Source organism: Hibiscus syriacus, unplaced genomic scaffold (assembly GCF_006381635.1).
Source record: "Hibiscus syriacus cultivar Baekdansim isolate YM2019G1 unplaced genomic scaffold, ASM638163v2 tig00112293_pilon, whole genome shotgun sequence".
NCBI classification, from domain to species: domain Eukaryota; kingdom Viridiplantae; phylum Streptophyta; class Magnoliopsida; order Malvales; family Malvaceae; genus Hibiscus; species Hibiscus syriacus.
This window is the reverse complement of record NW_024063296.1, coordinates 608,449-628,439: the sequence shown is the minus strand read 5'-3', so window position 1 is coordinate 628,439 and position 19,991 is coordinate 608,449. Positions and strand designations below refer to the sequence as shown.

General features: G+C 33.8%; 1 protein-coding gene across 1 annotated transcript; it reads left to right on the top strand.

The window, feature by feature from the left end:
* Positions 1–5,593: 5,593 nt before the first annotated feature.
* Positions 5,594–7,517, top strand: LOC120177588 (transcription initiation factor TFIID subunit 10-like). Its single transcript, XM_039183685.1, has 6 exons — positions 5,594–5,733; positions 5,860–5,927; positions 6,311–6,373; positions 6,653–6,710; positions 6,768–6,818; positions 7,272–7,517. The coding sequence occupies exons 1-6, from the start codon at positions 5,641–5,643 to the stop codon at positions 7,350–7,352; spliced, it is 414 nt and encodes a 137-aa protein (XP_039039616.1). The 5' UTR covers positions 5,594–5,640; the 3' UTR covers positions 7,353–7,517.
* Positions 7,518–19,991: the final 12,474 nt, after the last annotated feature.

Here is a 19,991-nt window from a genome sequence, read left to right as displayed (position 1 = left end):
TAAGAAGTTATTATTACAAGAATGTCAAGCTTTCATTGATAATGTGAATAAGGAGAGAATATTGGAGGATATTCCAACAGTCCGAGTCGTTCTACAAACTCTACGAGATAAGAAGCTATATACTAAACTGTCTAAGTGTGAAGTTTGGTTAATTGAAGTGGCATTTCTTGGCCATGTGGTATTTACAGATGGAATTTGGGTAGATCCTCAGAAGATAAAAGCCATATTAGACTGGGAAATTCCAAAGAATGTGTCAAAAATTTAGAGTTTCATAGGTATTGCAGGTTATTATCGAAGTTTCGTTAAAATTTTTTTGATGATAGTTTTGCCTTTGACCAAGTTGCTAAGGAAAAATGTATCTTTTTCTTGGACCCCTGAATGTCAAGAGAGTTTTAAAGCGTTAAAGAGAATTTTGAAAGAAGCTCCATATTGGTCTAACCCGAATCTAGCAAGAACTATGTGGTTTACAGTGACGCGTCCCATAATGGCTTGGGATGTGTATTGATGCAAGAAGGTAAAGTAGTGGTATATGCATCGAGGCAATTGAAACGACACGAGAAGAACTATCCGACACATGATTTGGAGTTGGCTGCAGTAGTGTTTGCTCTAAAGATATGTTGTCACTACTTATATGGTGAACGTTGCTACCTCTACACGGATCATAAGAGTTTGAAATATCTGATGACTCATAAAGAATTAAATCTAAGTAAATGAACGTGGACTGAGTTTCTCAAAGATTATGATGTAGTCATTAATTTCCATCATGGGAAAACAAATGTGGTAGTTGATGCTCTAAGTCGGAAGACATTCTCAGCTTTATGAGATTTAGATGTGAGGTTGTCATTATATGGAGATGGTGCATTATGTGCGGAGTTAAAGCTTAAGCCAATGTTGTTGGATCGAATCCAAGACTTATAAAGTAAAGATGATAAGTGTTTGAAAAGGATAGATCAAGTGGAAAATGAAGAAAATAAGGATTTTGAGGTTAAGCTCGATGAAAATTTATATTATCGTGGGAGTCTTGTTATTTCGAATAATGAGGAATTGAAGAATGACTTGTTGACAGAAGTTTATTGTAGTCCGTTGACTATGCATCCAGGTGGAAATAAGATGTATATGGATCTTAAAAGTCGTTATTGGTGGTCAGGAATAAAAAGAAACATTGCAGAATTTGTGTCCAAGTGTTTGACGTGTCACAAGTCAAAGCTGAGCATCAAGTTCCTTCAGGATTGTTGCAACCAATCTCCATTCCTCAGTGGAAATGGGAGAATGTAATGATGGATTTTGTAGCATGGTTACCTTTGACTCCGAATAAAAGAGATTCAATATGGGTGATAGTTGACCGATTGACTAAGTCAGCACATTTCATTCTAGTCCGAGTTGATTTTTCTATGGATAAGTATGCTAAGCTGTATATCAAAGAATTCGTTTGATTGCATGGTGTGTCTATTTCGATAGTTTCTGACCGAGATTCACAATTCACATCGAGATTTTGGAAGACTTTGCATGGAGCGCTAGGAACTCGATTGAACTTTAGTAAAATCTTTCACTCTCAGACAGATGGACAGTCCAAACGGACTATACAAATCCTAGAAGATATGTTAAGGGCATGCGTTATCGAGTTCAAGGGATCTTAGGAGAAGTATTGTCACTTGCCGAATTTGATTATAATAATAGTTATCAGTCGAGTATTAAGATGGCTCCCTATGAGGCTTTATACGGGAGGAAGTGTCGTACACCATTGAATTGGCACGAACTCAAGGACCAGGAAGTTCTTGGTCCTGACTTGATTAAGGAAGTAGAGGAGAAAATTTAAGTGATTCAACATAATCTTAAAGTGGCATCCGATAGACGTAAGTCATATGATGATCTAAAGAGAAAAGAGATTGAGTTCGATGTAGGGAATAAAGTATTTTTTAAAAGTCTCTCTTTGGAACAAAGTATTACGTTTTGTTCGAAAATGAAAACTTAGCCCCATATTTATTAGCCCTTATGAGATTGTTATGAGAGTGGGACCAGTGGTATATCAGTTCGCTTTACCACCGAAAATGGAGAAGATTCATGATGTTTTCCATGTTTATATGCTTAGAAGATATAGATTTGATCCATCTCATATCATTACACCGAAAGAGATAGAAGTTCAACCTAATCTGACTTGTGAGGAAGAACCAGTACAAATCTTGGCATATGAAGTTAAACAGCTCAGGAATAAGACGATTCCATTAGTGAAAGTTTTGTGGATGAATTACAAAGTAGAGGAAGTAATATGGGAACGTGAAGAAGATATGCGTAGACAATTTCCCCATCTTTTTGTGCAATCAAAATTCGAGGACGAATTTTCTTAAGGGAGAGATTTGTAACATCCCAAAAACTGGTCTAGTGACTAAAGTGTAAGATTTTAAAACTTTTTGGTCTATTTTGATAAATTAAAAAGTTTAGGGATTTAATTGGAAATTATTGGTGTAGGTTGATTAACAAGAATTGAAAGATTGAAGGGCATAGTGGTCATTAGACAATGAAATGAATTAAAAATTCATTAGTGGGTGTATTATATACATGTGGAGGATGAGAGAAAAGGAAAGAAAAATCTGGAGACTTATTTCTCTTCTTCATCTTTCTTCACCCTCTCCACCGTGACTCCATAGCTAAGGTAAGGGATCTTAAAGTTTGTTATTTCTTGTAAATTTGACTGGTTTTGATTCTTGGAGTGTTAGGAAAGCTTAAGAAAGCTTAAAGAGAGGTAGAAACTAAAAGATTTACAAGTTATAGGTGATTGAATATAAAGGGGTTTTGAGTGAATTGATGAGAAAGAGTTAATAAATGGATTTTGAAATCATATTCGACTTGTCATAAGCTGGAATAAGAAATTTAAAATGTTAGAAATGGATTTGGGGTATGTTAATTATTTGGTGTGATTTTTGTTTCCAAGTGTTTTAGTGAGATTTTGGGTGTTGAGGAGTATTAAAGTGAAACAAGTTAGTTTAAATAAGTGTATTGTAGTTAAAAGCCTGAAAGGAGTTAAAAGTGAGGGTTTTAGCTGAGTTTTGGGTAAATTTTCAAAATGAAAAAGATGATTTCTAGGCAAGGGTATCGGTACTGGATTAACAGTACTGATACTTCAAAGCAAAATGGATGAAATATGGGTTTGGGTATTGGTACTGGAAGAACAATATCGATACCATAAGGTAAAAGTGTATGAATCCTTTAAACAATATCGATACCGAAGGAGTATCATCGATACCAGTGGATAAGTATCGGTACCATTTTTAGAAACAAAATTCCAGAATATAGAATGTGTATCGATACTGAAGTATAATATTGATACCATAGTGAGGAAGTATCAGTACTGGACCTGGAGTACTGATACTATTCAGAATGAAATTATTAATTAAGTTCTTCTTTTTACTTAAGTTATTGATGACCGATTGATAGTGATTCGAATTTCGATATCCATATCGATCGTATAATTGTGTAGATATCAAACGAAAGTAAGTTTCGGACGAATCGACGATATAAGATTGACTAAGAGAGAGATAAGAGTTTTGCTTTGACTAAGTGAGGCTAAGGTGAGTGCATACTATTATATATATTGTCTTATAGAAAGAAGACTTGCGATGAGTCTATTTCCAATGTTTTGATTACATGATTACATGAATATAAGCATAGTTTTGATTATTTTATTATGTGAACATGTATTGTTTATATTTTATGCTATATGATATTGACCTATATGATTACATGAAAATGAGATATAAGCTATGTGGCATTGACCTATGTGACTAAATGAAAATGAGATATAAACTATGTAGCATTGACCTATGTGATTACATGAAAATGTGATATAAGTTATGTGACAATGATCAATGTGATTATATGTTTATGTGATACAAGCTATGTGAAATGTTATAAATGATAAAGCCCAAAAGTATGTGATATGAGAGCTAAAGGTATAATTGGCAAGCCAAGAGTCGAGGGTTCTACGTAATCCTTCGGGATAATTCTACGTGGTCCTTGGGGACATATCTATGTGGTCTTTTGGGACATTTCCACGTGGCACTTCGGTGCAATTTATATGAGATGTGATGACATCATTAGTGCACCAACTCAATGCACTCACATACCTTAAGTTCTCAATGATGTACCATGGGCTATTAAAAGAAATGATATAAAGGAACAATGTATGATGATATATATATATATATATATATATATATATATATATATATATATATATATATATATATATATATATATATATATATATATATATATATATAGTTTTGTTCTATGATGTGTTCTATGGTTTATTTATATGATTTTATGAAATGCGAATATGATTAAGTGTTTTAATGTTTTATTACGCACTTTATATGTCTCACTAAGTTAACAACTAAGCGTGTGAGTGTTTCACACGTAGGTTCAAAGAAGCAAGAAGATCAAAGCTATGATAAGCTGGACTGCATATCATTACCAAAGATCATATCAGAAAAGATTTAACAATATTTGTTTTGTTGTATTAAATTTGGTTGGCATATAGTTAAATGTTGAATCGCATATGCTCTGATCCGATTTTGTAAATACACTTTATTGTATTTATGTAAATTAGTAAATTTGTGTTCAATTATAATTTGAATTTCAGTAATTATTTTAATTAAAGGGTTCCACTAATTTGATATAAACAAAAGTTTCAAATGTCTTTTAAAAGTAAAATATTTGAAAAGTCAATGTGACACTTCAGATTTGTATCCGAGTCGGATACGGGTTGGGGGTGTTACATTGTGCATGTCTTTATCACTAAGCTAATTCTCACGCTTGTTATTGAGATAATACATATGTTATATAACTTGTTCAAGTTTAGGCAGAAAAAAAATTAAAATAACTTAATTGGATTTGAACCCAAAATGAATGAGTTGCCAAACAAGCCTTAACCAATAAGCTAAATCTAATATTTAGGAATTAATTATAACATTATATATATATATTATAGTTAATGATAAAAAATAAAAACGGATAAGTGAGAACTTACATCTAGGCCAATTCAGAATATGATTAAGTTTATTGTTTTCCTATTTATTTTTAAATATTTTTAAACTTAATTTATTATTTTCATATTTATTTATTTAATGATTATATATATGAAATTATTAAAAAATAATTTAATATTCAAATTATAATCATAAAAAAAAATTTAAGATTCAAATTATAAATTTGTCTTTTAATTTTAAATAATGCTCAAATTAAAGCATTAAACAAATTAAAAACAAAATCAGGATCAAATTGCATTAAATTAAAATACAACGAAACAAATCATATACAAGTAGTGACCAAAATGAAAGAAAACAAAATAGGGTTCTAATGCCACAACTACGTAACTTTACAATAACTCATGCCTTATTTATATCAATTTATTAACTTTCATGTTAACACTTCTCTTAAATGTTACTTGCAAGTGGTTATACTGAAATCATTTAAATAATTCAATAATCATATTGATATAAATTTAAACATAGGGTCATTTCGAGACCAACCTTATACTTGGGTGGTCATTTATATAGTTTGCCCTATTTATAAAGACAGATAGAATTAAGCTTAATAATAACGTAGCGAAGGCGGAGAGTTGGGGAAAGTGAAGGAAAGGAAATGAACCACAATCCGCAATCCAGCGACGGGAAGCACGATGACGACTCTGCCCTCTCCGACCTCCTTGCCTCTCTCATGGATTACACTCCCACTGTACCCTATCTTTTTCTCAATAATCAAATCCACCTTCCTTTTAAGCAGCCAATTCTTCTTCTTCTTCTTCCTCTTCTTCATGTTTCTAATGATTTCTCAACTTTCTCTGTGGTTGATTCTTGGCAGATACCTGACGAATTGGTGGAACATTACTTATCCAAGAGTGGTTTTCAATGCCCGATGGTCGATTGTAAGTGCTTCTCCCCCCTCCCCTTTTTCTCTTTTTAGTTCTCATTTATGATCTTTGTATGCCTAACCTGAAATGTGTGGAAAATTGTTCCTTTCTTGGTTCTCTAGGGTTCCGAGAAATGTTTTAGATATTTTATCCTACTTTAGCTGATTAGCTTTGCCTAGGGTTACGTATCTTTCTTTTAGTTGGTTCTAGGGTTCCCAAATATTTAAAACTTTTATGACTAGCTTGTCTATGTATGAGTTATTTTGCTTGGATCTTGGGGGTCTTGGGCAGTGGATTCTCTTTAATTCGAGCATTCTTTTACAGTACACAATATGGATTGAGATGTCGATGTATTATTTCCTTTTTGTGTGATCCAGTTTGATTCTTATTGGGCATTTGCAGAATAAGGCTTGTTTCTGTTGCTACTCAGAAGTTCGTTGCCGAGGTTGCAAGTGACGCACTTCAGTATGACACCCGGAACATTTGAATTATCCCTTTTTTGTTCTTTAAACTACGAATAGAGGAAACTTTGAAATTTATTGATGTTATATATCAATTGGAAGTAAGACCCATTGTGGAGATGACCAAATTCTAGTGTTCTTAATTTATGTGGATTCATTAAATATTTCTTTAGGTGCAAGGGGAATATGTTAAACAACTGAGTAACCTCTTGATTAGTTTAAGTTTGGATTTCGTCACGTTTAATTCATTAAGTTTTCTTACAACATTTTACCCTAATGTTAGGCATTGCAAGGCAAGGCAGGCTGCAGTTGTCAAGGACAAAAGGGATAAGCAGCAAAAGGTGATCACTTATGTTTGTTTTTAAAGATTCCTGGCTTGTCTCTCTCTGTTGGAACAGGATAAGCGCCTAATCTTGACGATGGATGATCTCTCAAAATCATTGTGTGAGGTAGGCACTGAAATTTATACTGCCTCTTTTTCTGAATGCCAATGGTTATTTTCTGATTTCCCTAGTTTGTAGTTGAGTGAATGGAATTTTAGCACATGTTAGAGCATTAAGTTGTAGCCTCTATAACTAAATAGCTCATTCAAGGGAATTGTAATTGCTCATCGGGTTACAGATCATTTGAGCACAGATGTTTGAGCATTATATTTTATCGTATGTAGGAGCTGATTGTTCTTTAACATTATATCGTCATAGTTACGATGAGAGATGTGTGATGTAGCTGCTTAGGCATACACAGAATATTCTAATAACTAAGTGGGTTTGCGAAGCCTTTTGATGACGGTCAAAATTTTCTCATTCGCATTGTTTATGTCTTTAATGAATAAGAGTCTTGATTTTGCTTAGCATTTTCATTTGTATCGGGAAGTAATTGTTTTACTGTGTTTGAATGAGCAGTATGGGGTGAATGTGAAGCATCAGGAGTATTTTGCTGATAGCCCATCCACCGGGATCGATCCGGCTTCTAGAGAGGAATAGTTGGAGTTGGACATGTTATTACATGTTTGTATTTAGTTGATCTATCTTTTTGAGATGCTATTACTTGTGCTACCATAACATGCTGCCCACTTCTCATCAACATAATGTGTTGCCTGTTGAATATTAGGATGAGTAATACATAGGACAATTTGTCCAGATTAATGATTCTTATGAGCGACCAAGACAATTTGTCCAGATTTATGATTCTTATGAGCGACCAAGGAAAGCTATTTAAGTTTGGTTTGTTTCTATATTCTTTATAGCATCATTTGTGATGGTGGTGCTCAAATGGTGGTCCTCACATGGAGCATGTTGGACCTTCACCTCCCAGCTCGATCTGATCATGGACTGAATCGGCCGAACTACAACATTCTAGCCCATGCCAGAGTCCCGATCATGGACTGCATCGATCTAACTACGCCTATTTCCGGAATGATTGTAATACTGAGAGGACTCAACATCTTCCAGGGAGGGAATATCCATGGTTTGAGTGAATGAGGAAGTTGTGGGTGGAAAAAATACCAACTCACCCCCACCTATTTTTTTTATGGTAAACTACTAGTACCTAAACTATTACTTTTGTTTTGTTTGGTACTTAAAATTTATTCTTTTCAAAATTATACCTAACATTTATTTTAGGCTTTTTTTTATGCACGTCATTAAAATTTTAAAGATGATGTTGACGTGTTACCATAAAGTTATGTCAAGTCATTATTGAGAAAAATAAAAAATGTCATGTTTGTAGCTCTGTTAATTTTTTAATGGTGGATGTTAAATTGAAACTTACGCGAAATGTTAGGTATATTTTGGAAAAAAAAATAAAGTTTAAATACTAAAATGGAATAAATTTAAAATATTAGATGCTAAACATGTTGTAGTGTTCCGCTCGTGCAAGTTTTGCTATAATATCTAAATTTCAACATCTTTTTCTTCCACTAATCCAATACCTTAATTCAAAACCAACTTTGATTTCCAATTTTTTTTCAGCTCAGCAAATCCGATTGTCTAATAATTCACTTGATTCATAATATATATATAAGAGACCATTGACTCTGAACTGCATTAACTATTGTTTTGGTGATTTTATTTTTGCTTGCAAGTAGCAAGTGGTCACTTGCTCTTATTAATATCTCTACAGATTTGAGTTCTTAAAGGAAACTCACCTAACAACCACATGATCAACAAAATTAAGATTTGAGACCATCATTATGTCTCATCACAAGTCAAACGTTATTGTTCCTCTCTTTTCTCCTGCTGAGCTGATGAATGGCTCAAGGCATGATGTCAACCCCTGCTAACGCCAAGATTGATACTCGTACATCTTTACAAACCCTGATTTTGTTCTATCGTCAAAATGCAAGTCAAGTTTGAGATTAAATACTTTTACTTCCGGGTATCTAAATTTAAATCGAGTTAATTTGAGTTTTGAGATGTAGGGAAGACATTCAAACTCAAAAAAAAAAAAAGTCTTCACTTCATCGAACAAGTTCTCCACCTCTTCCACAACACCCCTCAAAGGGGTAATCTTCAGTAATGGACACCGACCGAATCCAAGCTTTTTCTAAACTTGAATTTAGCTTTCATATCGACATGGTTATCATAAGTGCTAACTTTCTCACAAATGTATCACCACGAGCAATATTATGCACAACACGATCCCGATCATCAATGATAACTCCATCTTCGAATTCTTCATGCCCACGAAATTAAATTCTTTTCTACTTCACATAATCATTCTGCACACATTTATCTTGTTCAACAAAAAGTCTTCTTTTGCTAGATTTAATCAAGACGTTTTTATCAGTAACAACGTTATTTGACACATGGGATGAAACATTATTTGCATTATCTAAAACTGTTAATTTGACAGTTTTTCTCTACCCTTTCATCACAATAAGAGAGCCCTTGCAAATCTTCATAGCTCCACCTTCATTGGAGAATTTGTACCCTTTTTAAATCTAGGGTACCTAACGAAATTATATTTCTACTCAAATATGGAACATGTCTCACATTACCAAGTGTTCGAACAATCCCATCGAGCATCTTAATATTGATTGTGTCAATACCTACGACTTTACAAGATATATTTCCCAAAAATACATCATCTGTAGATACAACTTTATACGTCGCAAACCAGTCACGATTATGACTCATATGAAAACTATACTAGAGTTAATATCGACTCATCACTTGTTATAGAGTTGTCATCAACCGCAACTAGGAGTTCTCCGTCATCACTCCTCTGCTACACTGGCCTCACTAGATTTTTGGGAGTTTCACTCTTCAATTTCTCTCTTAATTTTATTCTATAACTTATAATACTTCGATTTAACATGACATTTCTTTTTACAAAAGTGACAAGTTTTACTTCGATTGGAAGATTTTGATCAGCCCCTTCCTTCACTACTGGAAGAAAGCTCGCATTTTCTTTCATGGTCTGAGCTAGTCGATCTATGCACCATGAGACCCTCTGTATGGGGCTCGAAACCAGATACAAGATGATTCATCTTGTCAAACTAGTGCAAGCCATTGTACACCTCTTCAAGAGTGAGTGTTTCAAGAGTCAATTTATGAGAATCGAGTCAATTCAAATTGTTTGAGTTTATGTTTAAATTTAATATTTATAATATTATGATATTATTTGATTCTAATTTAAACGATTTTCTATAACTATATACAATATATATGTATATATATATATATATATATATATATATAATATATATATTCTTCGTATTGATATAAGTATATCATGTATTATGTTGAGGGACTCAACTCAAATTTAAAAATCAATCCACTAATTATTAAAAATTTTAAGATATTTGAATTTTATTTTATAATTCTACTCAAATTTATAAACCACGACATGAGTTTTGTACACTCTAATTTGATGTTTTCTTATTTTTAAGTAAAAAAACTAAATTTGTGTTTGCTGGGATTTCCTTGAATTTCTTTAATATTCATTTTACTGTGATGCTTAATCTAGGTTGAATCCGGCTTATTTAGCACTGAAGATAATGTACATAAATTATTAGCCTAGAAAGTTTGATGTTGAGATTTGATCACTTCCACCCGTCAATTATACATAACTAAGCATATGTTATCAAAAAGATTTTCAAAATTTGCATATATTGTCCAATATAAGAAACCAAGAACTCCAGTTAGAATGATATTGACAAAGCTTAGTTTTTTTTATAAATAAAACGGCAAAATACACAAATGACCTTTTAACTAAGGTGTTATTTTATTGAGTCCATTGACTATTAAAAGTTATAAAATGGTCTCCTAACTATAGGGTATTGTATTATTGAGTTCCCTTACTATTAAAAAGTTACAAAATAGTCACCTGACTGTTCATATGTTTTAAATTGTCATTTTTCATTAAAAATTGATGGCAGTTTGAGTTAGACATTAAAATGTTGACTGAAATATGATAAAATTCGATCCTAACGTCTCAAACGGCTATCATATCACAATCATCATGTTATCATTAAGCTCAAACGATTGTCGATTTTTTAACAAAAATGACAAGTTTGGAACATATGAATAGTTGAGGACCATTTTGTAATTTTTAATAGTCAAAAGAGTAAAAAACAATGCCCTGTAGTCGAAGGACTATTTTATAACTTTTAATAGTTGGAGAACTCAACAAAGCGATGTTCTATAGTCAGAGGATTATTTATGTACTTTATCAAATAAAATTAGGCTTCCATTAAATGAAAAAAATAAGGTATAGTAAAGACAACACATCCCAACATAGTAATCCAAATGGCATGAAAAAATAAAATCAAAATCTTCCTTTAATTCATGTTTCATCTTCCCAAAAATTTAGCAAATACCAATAATCTTCATGTCTGTATACGAGCCTATATGTAATATTGATCAAGACGTGGAGATTGAGAGAATCAATATGGTAGATTGCTTCTCAAACAGTTACAAATGTATTGATAAACTGTTACAAAAAGGGATCTAACTACATAAGAGACCATCAACTTTTTCTGATCAAAAGATGCATTATGATGAATGCAACGCGAAATATCAAACTATTATACCGAGGACGATCAGAGCTCTGTTGGGGCCCAGAGGGGCCCCAACCCCTGTAAATTTTTTTATATTCGATATATTTTTATCTAATGGTATTTTAATTCATTTAAAAATAAGTATCAAATTAAAAAATAAAAATTATTAAATATTTTATAAGGTATGACCGAACTAAAGAAACATAATCCAATGTTTTCATTTTTTGGGTCTAATAACAATTTATGTCGTTGTAAGTTTAAATATTAGAAAAATTAGACATTGTATTCTGAATTTAAGATTAAATACCTAATAAACCATTGTATTTTCTTAAGAAGTTTAATATTTCGGCCCCTATCAATATATAATTCTGGTTCCGTCCCTAATACTGATGATTAAATCTTGACATAACATGTTATAAAAACAGACAAAAACCAACACTTTAAAATATATAAAAATAACTGAAAAATATTTATTTAAATCTAAATCTAAATAAAAAAAATTAAAAATAAGAGAGGTGACAAACGCTTTAGTTAATTTACAAATCATCCGATTGGTTTGATCTTATTTCTTTTACTTTGGTTTTCAGCTCCTTAACCTGCCAGCAGGTGCACTGGAAACATGGGCATATGACAGTGTACAGCAAATTCAGCTGCAACTGCTAACCCAAAACCATTTTCCAGAGTTGCTTTGGTTCCTGCCTGTAGAACCTCTAAGATCACCAAGAAGCCAAGAGAGGTTCATTATTTGAAACTTTTGAAAACCCTTACAATAAATTTACTACTCATATTTTTTCCTGCAGGTTCTTTTCCCATATAATGAATTTGTAAAACTTTTCAACTGGAGAAACCAGGTTTCCCTCCGTGTGGACTCTCAAATTGTGGGAACAGGTTCATCTTTACCATGCTTATATTTCTATGGCTAACCTACATATTTAGTACCCCAACTATTACTTTTGTTTCATTTTGGTCATCCAACTATTGCTTAGCATCTTCTTTAAACTACATATTTAGTACCCCAACTATTACTTTTGTTTCATTTTGGCCATTGAGTTCTATTGTTTTATTGAGTCCATCGACTAAAAGTTACAAAATGGTCCTCCAACTATAAGGTGCTATTGTGTTGAGTCCTCCGACTATTAAAAGTTACAAAATGGTCATGTGATTATTCATATGTTCCAAACTCGTTTTTTTTCATTAAAAAAATTGACGATATTATGAATTGGACATTAACATGATGACTAACTATAATTCACCTTGCTTGGTATTTCTCAATGTTTAAGTTTTGTTCTCTGATTTCTATTGCTTTATCATCATGTTAAAACCTTGTAGGTGATTTGTTCAAATTGCAATAAGGTTTCAAATCAATATGAAATATGATGGATTTAACTGTTGAAATTAATGAAGATGCTTCATCACTGGAGAAATGACTTGAACAATTCACTGTTAAAGAGTGGCTTCGTGGGGAAAATATGTACAAATGTGACGGGTATGATAAATTATACGTTTAGTACCCAATAGCTATGCTGATGTGTCATTATAAGGTAATATCATGTTATCATTGATTTTTTTTAAAGAATGTCAAATTAACAGTTCTGTTTATTTTTAATAGCAGATGATCTAAATGAAACTAAAACGTAAAATTATGTATGATTTAAAAAATTGTTGGATAACTAAAATGAAATAAAAGTGAAGTTGGAATATTAAATGCGTAGTTTATCCTGTATGTTTTTATAGTGCATTGATGTGCAACTATTTGGTCTAACAATGGTGTTTATTCTTTCTAGTTGCAATGACTATGTCAAGGCATGGAAGCGGCTTACACGATGGGCTCCTAACATTCTTGCAATTGCCTTAAAAGATTCCACGTTTAACCTACATTATGCATGTCTTATTTGTCTGCTTAAGTGCCATTTTCAAAAATATTTTCGGAACAGAAACATATAAATTTTTGAATGAAATGGATACAAATAAAACTCTAGAGTGAACATCATCATAAAATAGATAATTAATCGAAAAAACTTCGGATCTCAGTGTCCGCCTCGAATACATGTGGATCTACCAATGGTTGTTGAAGTTTTGTGTTATGATGAAAATGTTTGCAGAGCGGGAGGTTTGGAAAACTCAACAAAAGAGTCAGCTTTCCGGAGACATTAAATCTTTCCCATTTTATGAGTGAAGGTGGAGATGATAGGCATAGCAATGTATACAAACTTTATGCAATTGTTGTCCATGTAGATATGCTGAATGCCTCCTTTTTTGGTCATTACATCTGCTATACCAAATATTTCAGTGGAAACTGGTATAGAATTGATGACCGTAAGGTATTCACTCTCTCATGGCTTTACCTCCATTTCTCTTTTCAGATTGCGAGTGTGATACCTACACGTTTACTACATCAACTATAACTTTTATTCAGGTCATTCAACTATTATCCTTTTTTTAAATCATATATAATATTGCGTTTTAGTTTCATCTTAATTACTATCCGTTAAAAAAATAAGATGATGCAGACATGTCACCGTAAGGTAATATCATCATTGATACTTATTTAGAAAACGTCACATCAATAGTTTTGTTAATTTCTAACGATGGATGACCAAAATGAAACTAAAACGTATCATTAAATATACTTTTAAAAAATTAATAGTTATATAACCAAAACGAAACAAAAGTGATAATTAATATAAATGTGTAGTTTACCCTAAAATCACGTAGAATCCTCTTTCAGCCATCATTACAAAGTGCGGTTGAGAGGTTTTCCTGGATTTTCAGTTTTAATCTCGACATTTTCTGCCTCATTTCCCAGGTCATGAGAGTTGAACTGGAAAAGGTACTTTCTCAGGGAGCATATATGCTTCTATATAACAGGTACCTTTTGTCCCCTCAATAAATTCTGGCACTTGATATATTCTGCAGCAATAAACAAAATCAATAAGTTGTAAGGATGTGTAACCTGGAAATTAGTTTTTTATTCTACAAGAATAAAACCCTAAATAACCTTACCAATAAAATAAGACAAAATATTCTAATTTATAGAGGTTTAAGAGAGAACCTGTACTGATCGTTCAGGGATCCCTTATTCTTTTCACAAAAATATTATGGTATACTAAACTGATTAAACAGGGCATAGACAGCATGCATATGAATAATCTTTGTCCTGCACTTTTCCCTGTATAAAGATGAATAAGTATTTTGGGAAAGATTGCTGTTGCTTTTGTTGTATGTGTAATCATCTTTCGATCGAGTCGACTCGGAAAAATCAATTTCTCAAGTTGACTCAAGTTTTGCTCACCCATATGCAAGTGCTTCATAACAATGACCTTATAAGGATCCATTTCTGTAGGGTTTCCGTACCCTCATCGTGTCTTAGAACTTCGGGTACTCGGGGGAAGGATGAACAGAAATCAAGAAAAACTGCCGTCGAGCATTGTCCAAGGAACAAATTCAGTCTGTAACTGTAAACGACTCTGTTACTTCTGATCTTTCTTCACCCTGTTATTGATTGGTGGTTTGCATACAGAAATTCATGGACTTAATGTTGAGTCATCTACAGGAAGAATACTAATGCCATTCATCACATCAGGATGCTGATGTGGATCAGTTAATCTCAAATTCATCTCTTTCAGAGGAACTTCCCTTTTGTAAAAACAATCTCTCTTTCTAGAATGATTTGTATTAGAGTTTAACTCGAATTCAAAGTGACACAAATTAATTAATATATAAATATTGGGAAAGTATGAAACTCAGTTTGATTAAAAATAGAAAACTTTATTAAAATAGATTTCTACTTTATTTAGTTTTCTTTTGTATTGAAGTATATATCCCTATAAATAGATACTAAGGGTCACAGTTAGCTATCAAGTTCTTCTTTCACCAAAATCTTCTTATATTTTCTTCCTTCATATAGTAAAATTCGTTTCTTCTGTCCGTGGTTTTTCCCTTTTGGGGTTTTCACGTAAATCCTGGTGTTATTTGTTTTTCCTTTTCGATCGTGTTTATTTGTTTGTCGATAATCACCGTTCCGATATTATAACAAATTGGTATTAGAGCTTCGGGTTCAAGATTATGGCAACAATGAAATATGATATTCCACTGTTGGATCGAAACACCAGGTTCTCGCTAAGGCATGTAAAGATTCGGGATGTTCTTGCACATTTAGATCTCGACGATGCAATAGAAGGATTTGACGAGAAGCCGGAAACACAATGGATGAATGAGGAAAAACGTAAGGATCGTAAAGCTCTTTCTCAGATTCGTTTACACTTATCAAATCAAATTTTGCAGGATGTGTTGAAAGAAAAAACAATTGCATCTTTGTGGGCGAAATTTGAGCAACTTTGCATACAGAAATCATTGGCCAACAAGTTGCACTTAAAGCAGCATCTTTATTCACTTAAGTTAGCGGAAAGTTCATCCCTTGAAGAGCACCTGATCGCATTCAAGGAAACTATTTATGATCTAGAGACTTTAGAAGTGAAGTATGATCAAGAAGACTTAGGATTGATCCTCATATGTTCGTTGCCTCTTTCCTACTTGTCTTTCAGAGATATAATCTTGTAAAGTTACGAAACACTCACTCTTGAAGAAGTTTACAATTTCCTGCACTCGTTTGACAAGATGAAATATCTTGTATCTGGTTCCAAGCCCCAAACAAATGGTATCGTGATGCATGAATTGACTAGCTCATACAATGGGAGAAAAGATAAGTGTTCTTCTGATACTATTGCAAGGGATAGATCAAAATCTTCCAACCAAGGTAAAACTTGTCACTATAGTAAAAAAATGTCATGTTAAATCGAAGTGTTACAAGTTGCAAAATAAAATCAAAAGAGAAGCTGAAAAGTAGAACTCTGGGAAATCTGGTGAGGTCGGTATAGTAGAGGAGTACGATGACGGAGAATGATGAGTGTTCGAAATCGTTAATCTTTGCTCGTTATTTCTTCGACTTTGTGGAGTTATTGCTGTTGATTTGGTCATGTTATGCTTGGTTTCGTATAGGTCCTTACTTTCCAGAATCAGTGAAAACCGGGCACATTTTGCATTTTTTATTATTTGGTCACGGCTGGAGACATGGGCACAACTCTGGGCACGACGCGGACTGACGTGGCAGTTTCTAGAAGGTCCAGTCAGTGACGGTTTCTAGAAGACTTCCTCCGCACGCCTTCTGGAAGATGGATGAGCAGAGTTGCATTAGGAGACTAGTTTTAAGTTTGAAACAATTATCTTTAGGATTATTTTATTTTATTTTCTTTGTTTATCCTTACGTTTTGAGAGGTTATAAATACCCATTTGGGGTAAGCCTAAACTCATCACTCAGATTACAATATTCTTTTCTCTCTAGTTTTTATAAAAGCTTTCTCTTTTTGACTTTTCAAGTTCTTTTCTTTTTTCTTTTATTTTTCAAGTTTTGTTTTCAATATGCTAAGTATGACTTTTGTCATGCTTAGGTAAATTTTTCATAACCCGAGAGCTGACGCCATAACTCAATTCCAACTAGAGAATTGAAACAGACCCTTAATATCTTTGGAATATCTCTCTCAATCTCTGCGCTTATTTTTCAAAATCAAAACAGTTTTCAAAATCAAAGATTGACTTTGGTCAAGAGGTTGTTGCGATTAAACGTGTAGGAGGAAGATTTGGCTTATAGAAAGCAATTCGACTTCCTGGGAACACACTTGGCAAGATGGCTTCGCCAAGAGGGAATTGAGACCGGAATTGACGGTTATTGAAGCAACAATCTAAGTCGGTCGCCACGAACTTAAACGGTAATTGATCTACGACAATTGATGTTGTTAGAATCAATTACCGAAGATGGAATCAAAGATTGCCTTGGGTATTCGGTATACAAGATAGAGTCACGGGGATTGCCCTTGTAAACAAAGTAACCGATGTGAATCCCAGAGGGAAAATCATATTGGATGATCTAAAGGAAATTAAGTCAAAGCAAGGCTTGAGGCTATTTTTACAGTATTCATTCACAATCTTTATTCTCTTATTTTTTTCTTTAATAGCTTTTATTTATTTAATCGTTTTTATTACTATTTAAATCTCATTTCACCAAAACCCCCATTTTATTATATTTCGCCTGGTTTAAAACCAATCAAACATAAATTTGTGATTGTCTAAGTCCCTGAGGATTTGACCCTTATTTCTCTATACTACGCATTTTCTTATTGATTAATTGAGAAAAAGGGATTATTTTGACATCGAAAATGATAATTTTCAAATTGGCGCCGTTGCCGGAGACTTCGCCAAAGTTACTAATTTTTGTTTGTTTTTGATTTATAACCAGGACTAATCCGGGCGCATTAGTGGAGTACGACCCGGAGATTGAAGCCAAAGCTAGGAGACTCCACGCACAAACGCTTCGGGAGAGAAGGAGACAACAATCAAATCCAGAAGAAGAATCAAATTCAGGTGAATCCATTGATACAGAACCAATTCTGATGGTCGATCCTACTATCAGGGAGTTAGTTACGGCACCTACTGAACAAGGGCCTTTGTGCATTGATTTTCCCCACGATGAAACTCCATACCAGTTGAAAATTGGCCTTATTCTTCTCCTCCCTACATTCCATGGATTGCCAAACAAATATCCACACAAACATCTCAAGGAATTTCATATGGTCTGCTCCAGCATGAGACCATAGGGAGTAACCGAGGACCAAATCAAACTTAGAGCTTTTCCTTAGCCGATTCGGCTAAGGAGTGATTATTTTATCTTCCCCCTAATTCTATTACTATATGGGCTCAAATGACTCATCTTTTTCTTGACATGTTTTCCCCTGCAACAAAAGTAAGTGAACTACGAAGGAGAATACTTGGAATCAAGCATCTTGATGGGGAGTCACTCTACGACTACTGGGAGAGGTTTAAGAAGTTATGTTCTAGTTGCCCACAATATGGGTTAATCGAACAAACACTACTTCAATACTTTTATGAAGGATTATCTCCCATGGAAATGAAGATGATCGATGCTGTCAGCGGTGGAGCCTTGGTAAATTTGACTCATACTGAGGCAAGAGACTTAATATCCACGATGACCGTAAATTCCCAACAGTTCCGCACAAATAATGAACCTTCTCGAAGGGTTCATGAGATAAGTTCATATTCCTTAGAAAATAAAATAGATAAGTTAACTGAAGTTGTGAACTCTCTTGTTGCAGGAAAGACGGGACAAAACCGATTATGTGGAATATGTGCATTACTTGATCATCCGAAAGACGTTTGTCCACTGATTCAAGAAGACACATCAGCTCAAGTCAATGCAGTCAGGAATTTTCTAGGACCTCCCCAAAGAGCTTACAATGCCTACGACAATACATACAACCCATGATGGAGGGATTGTCCGAACTTCAGTTATGCTCAAAACTCAAGGCCGAATCAAGGTTATCAAGCGAGACCACCTCCACCACCACAACAGTCGCAGAATACATCATTAGAGTCGATTGTCGAGAGGTTAGCACTTTCCCAGGAAAAATCTTGATTCATACTGAAGCCCACTTACAAGAGATAGACAAACAAATGAGCCAACTGGCTCAAACCGTAGGCCGCTTGGAATCTCGAGGTAAACTTCCATCCCAAATCGAGGTAAATCCAATGGAAAATGTCAGCGCCATCACTCTTCGGAGTGGTACAGTAGTGGCATCACCTATTCTAAAAGATGAAGTAATCCGAAAAGGGAATAATACTGATGATTCAGGATCCCAAAAGAAAAATGACGAAGAAAAAATGGACGATCCAACGCCATCTCCCTATGACGTGTCACCACCTTTTTCATCGAGGTTAGTTAAAAGGGATAAACAAGATGAGGAAAATGAAATACTAGTCGTGTTTCAAAAAGTGCAAATCAATATACCTCTCATTGAGGTTATCCGAAAGGTTCCAAGATATCCTCGGTTTTTGAAGGATCTTTGTAAAACAAAGATGAAGCTTACCGGGAATGAGAAGGTAAATCTAGGCGAACATGTCTCAGCTGTATTCCAACAAAAGTTACCACCGAAATTAAAAGACCAAGGTATGTTCGCAATACCCTGTAAAATTGGTAAAGTTGGGATAAAACGAGCCATGTGTGATCTTGGCGCTTCTATTAATGTAATGCCTCTTTGTTTACAATATTATTTCTAACGAGCCTTTGAAGGATACAAGGATATCAATTCAGCTTGCTAACAGATCTATAATCTATCCGGAAGGACTCTTAGAGAATATGCTAGTGGAGGTAAACAACTTAATATTTCATGCTGATTTTTATGTAATTGACGTGGAGAGTGATCGCACTAATACTTCGTCTGATATTCTATTGGGGCGTCCTTTTCTAAGTACTGCACAAACAAAGATTGACGTAAGAAGTAGGACTTTAACCATGGAGTTTGATGGTGAGATTGTTAAATTTGATGTGTATACGAAAATGAAACACCCAAACAAAGTGGAGAGCATAAATTATGTTGGTATTATCAATCCTTTGGAAAATGAGATTGTAGAAACTAATATTTCTTTTGATCTATGCAGGGAGTTAGAAGATCATGATGAGGAAATCAGGAAGTTGAAAACAATATTTTCAAATTGTGTCGATTTGATTCTTTCTAAGTCTAAAGCTCTGCCTTCTGTTGTGCCAGCACCA

Coding starts and splice junctions, on each gene's coding strand:
- LOC120177588 (XM_039183685.1), top strand. CDS start 5,641: ATGAACCACAATCCGCAATCCAGCGACGGGAAGCACGATGACGACTCT. Junction 5,928..6,310: donor TGCCCGATGGTCGATTGTAA/GTGCTTCTCCCC, acceptor GGGCATTTGCAG/AATAAGGCTTGTTTCTGTTG. Junction 6,819..7,271: donor TCTCAAAATCATTGTGTGAG/GTAGGCACTGAA, acceptor TTGAATGAGCAG/TATGGGGTGAATGTGAAGCA.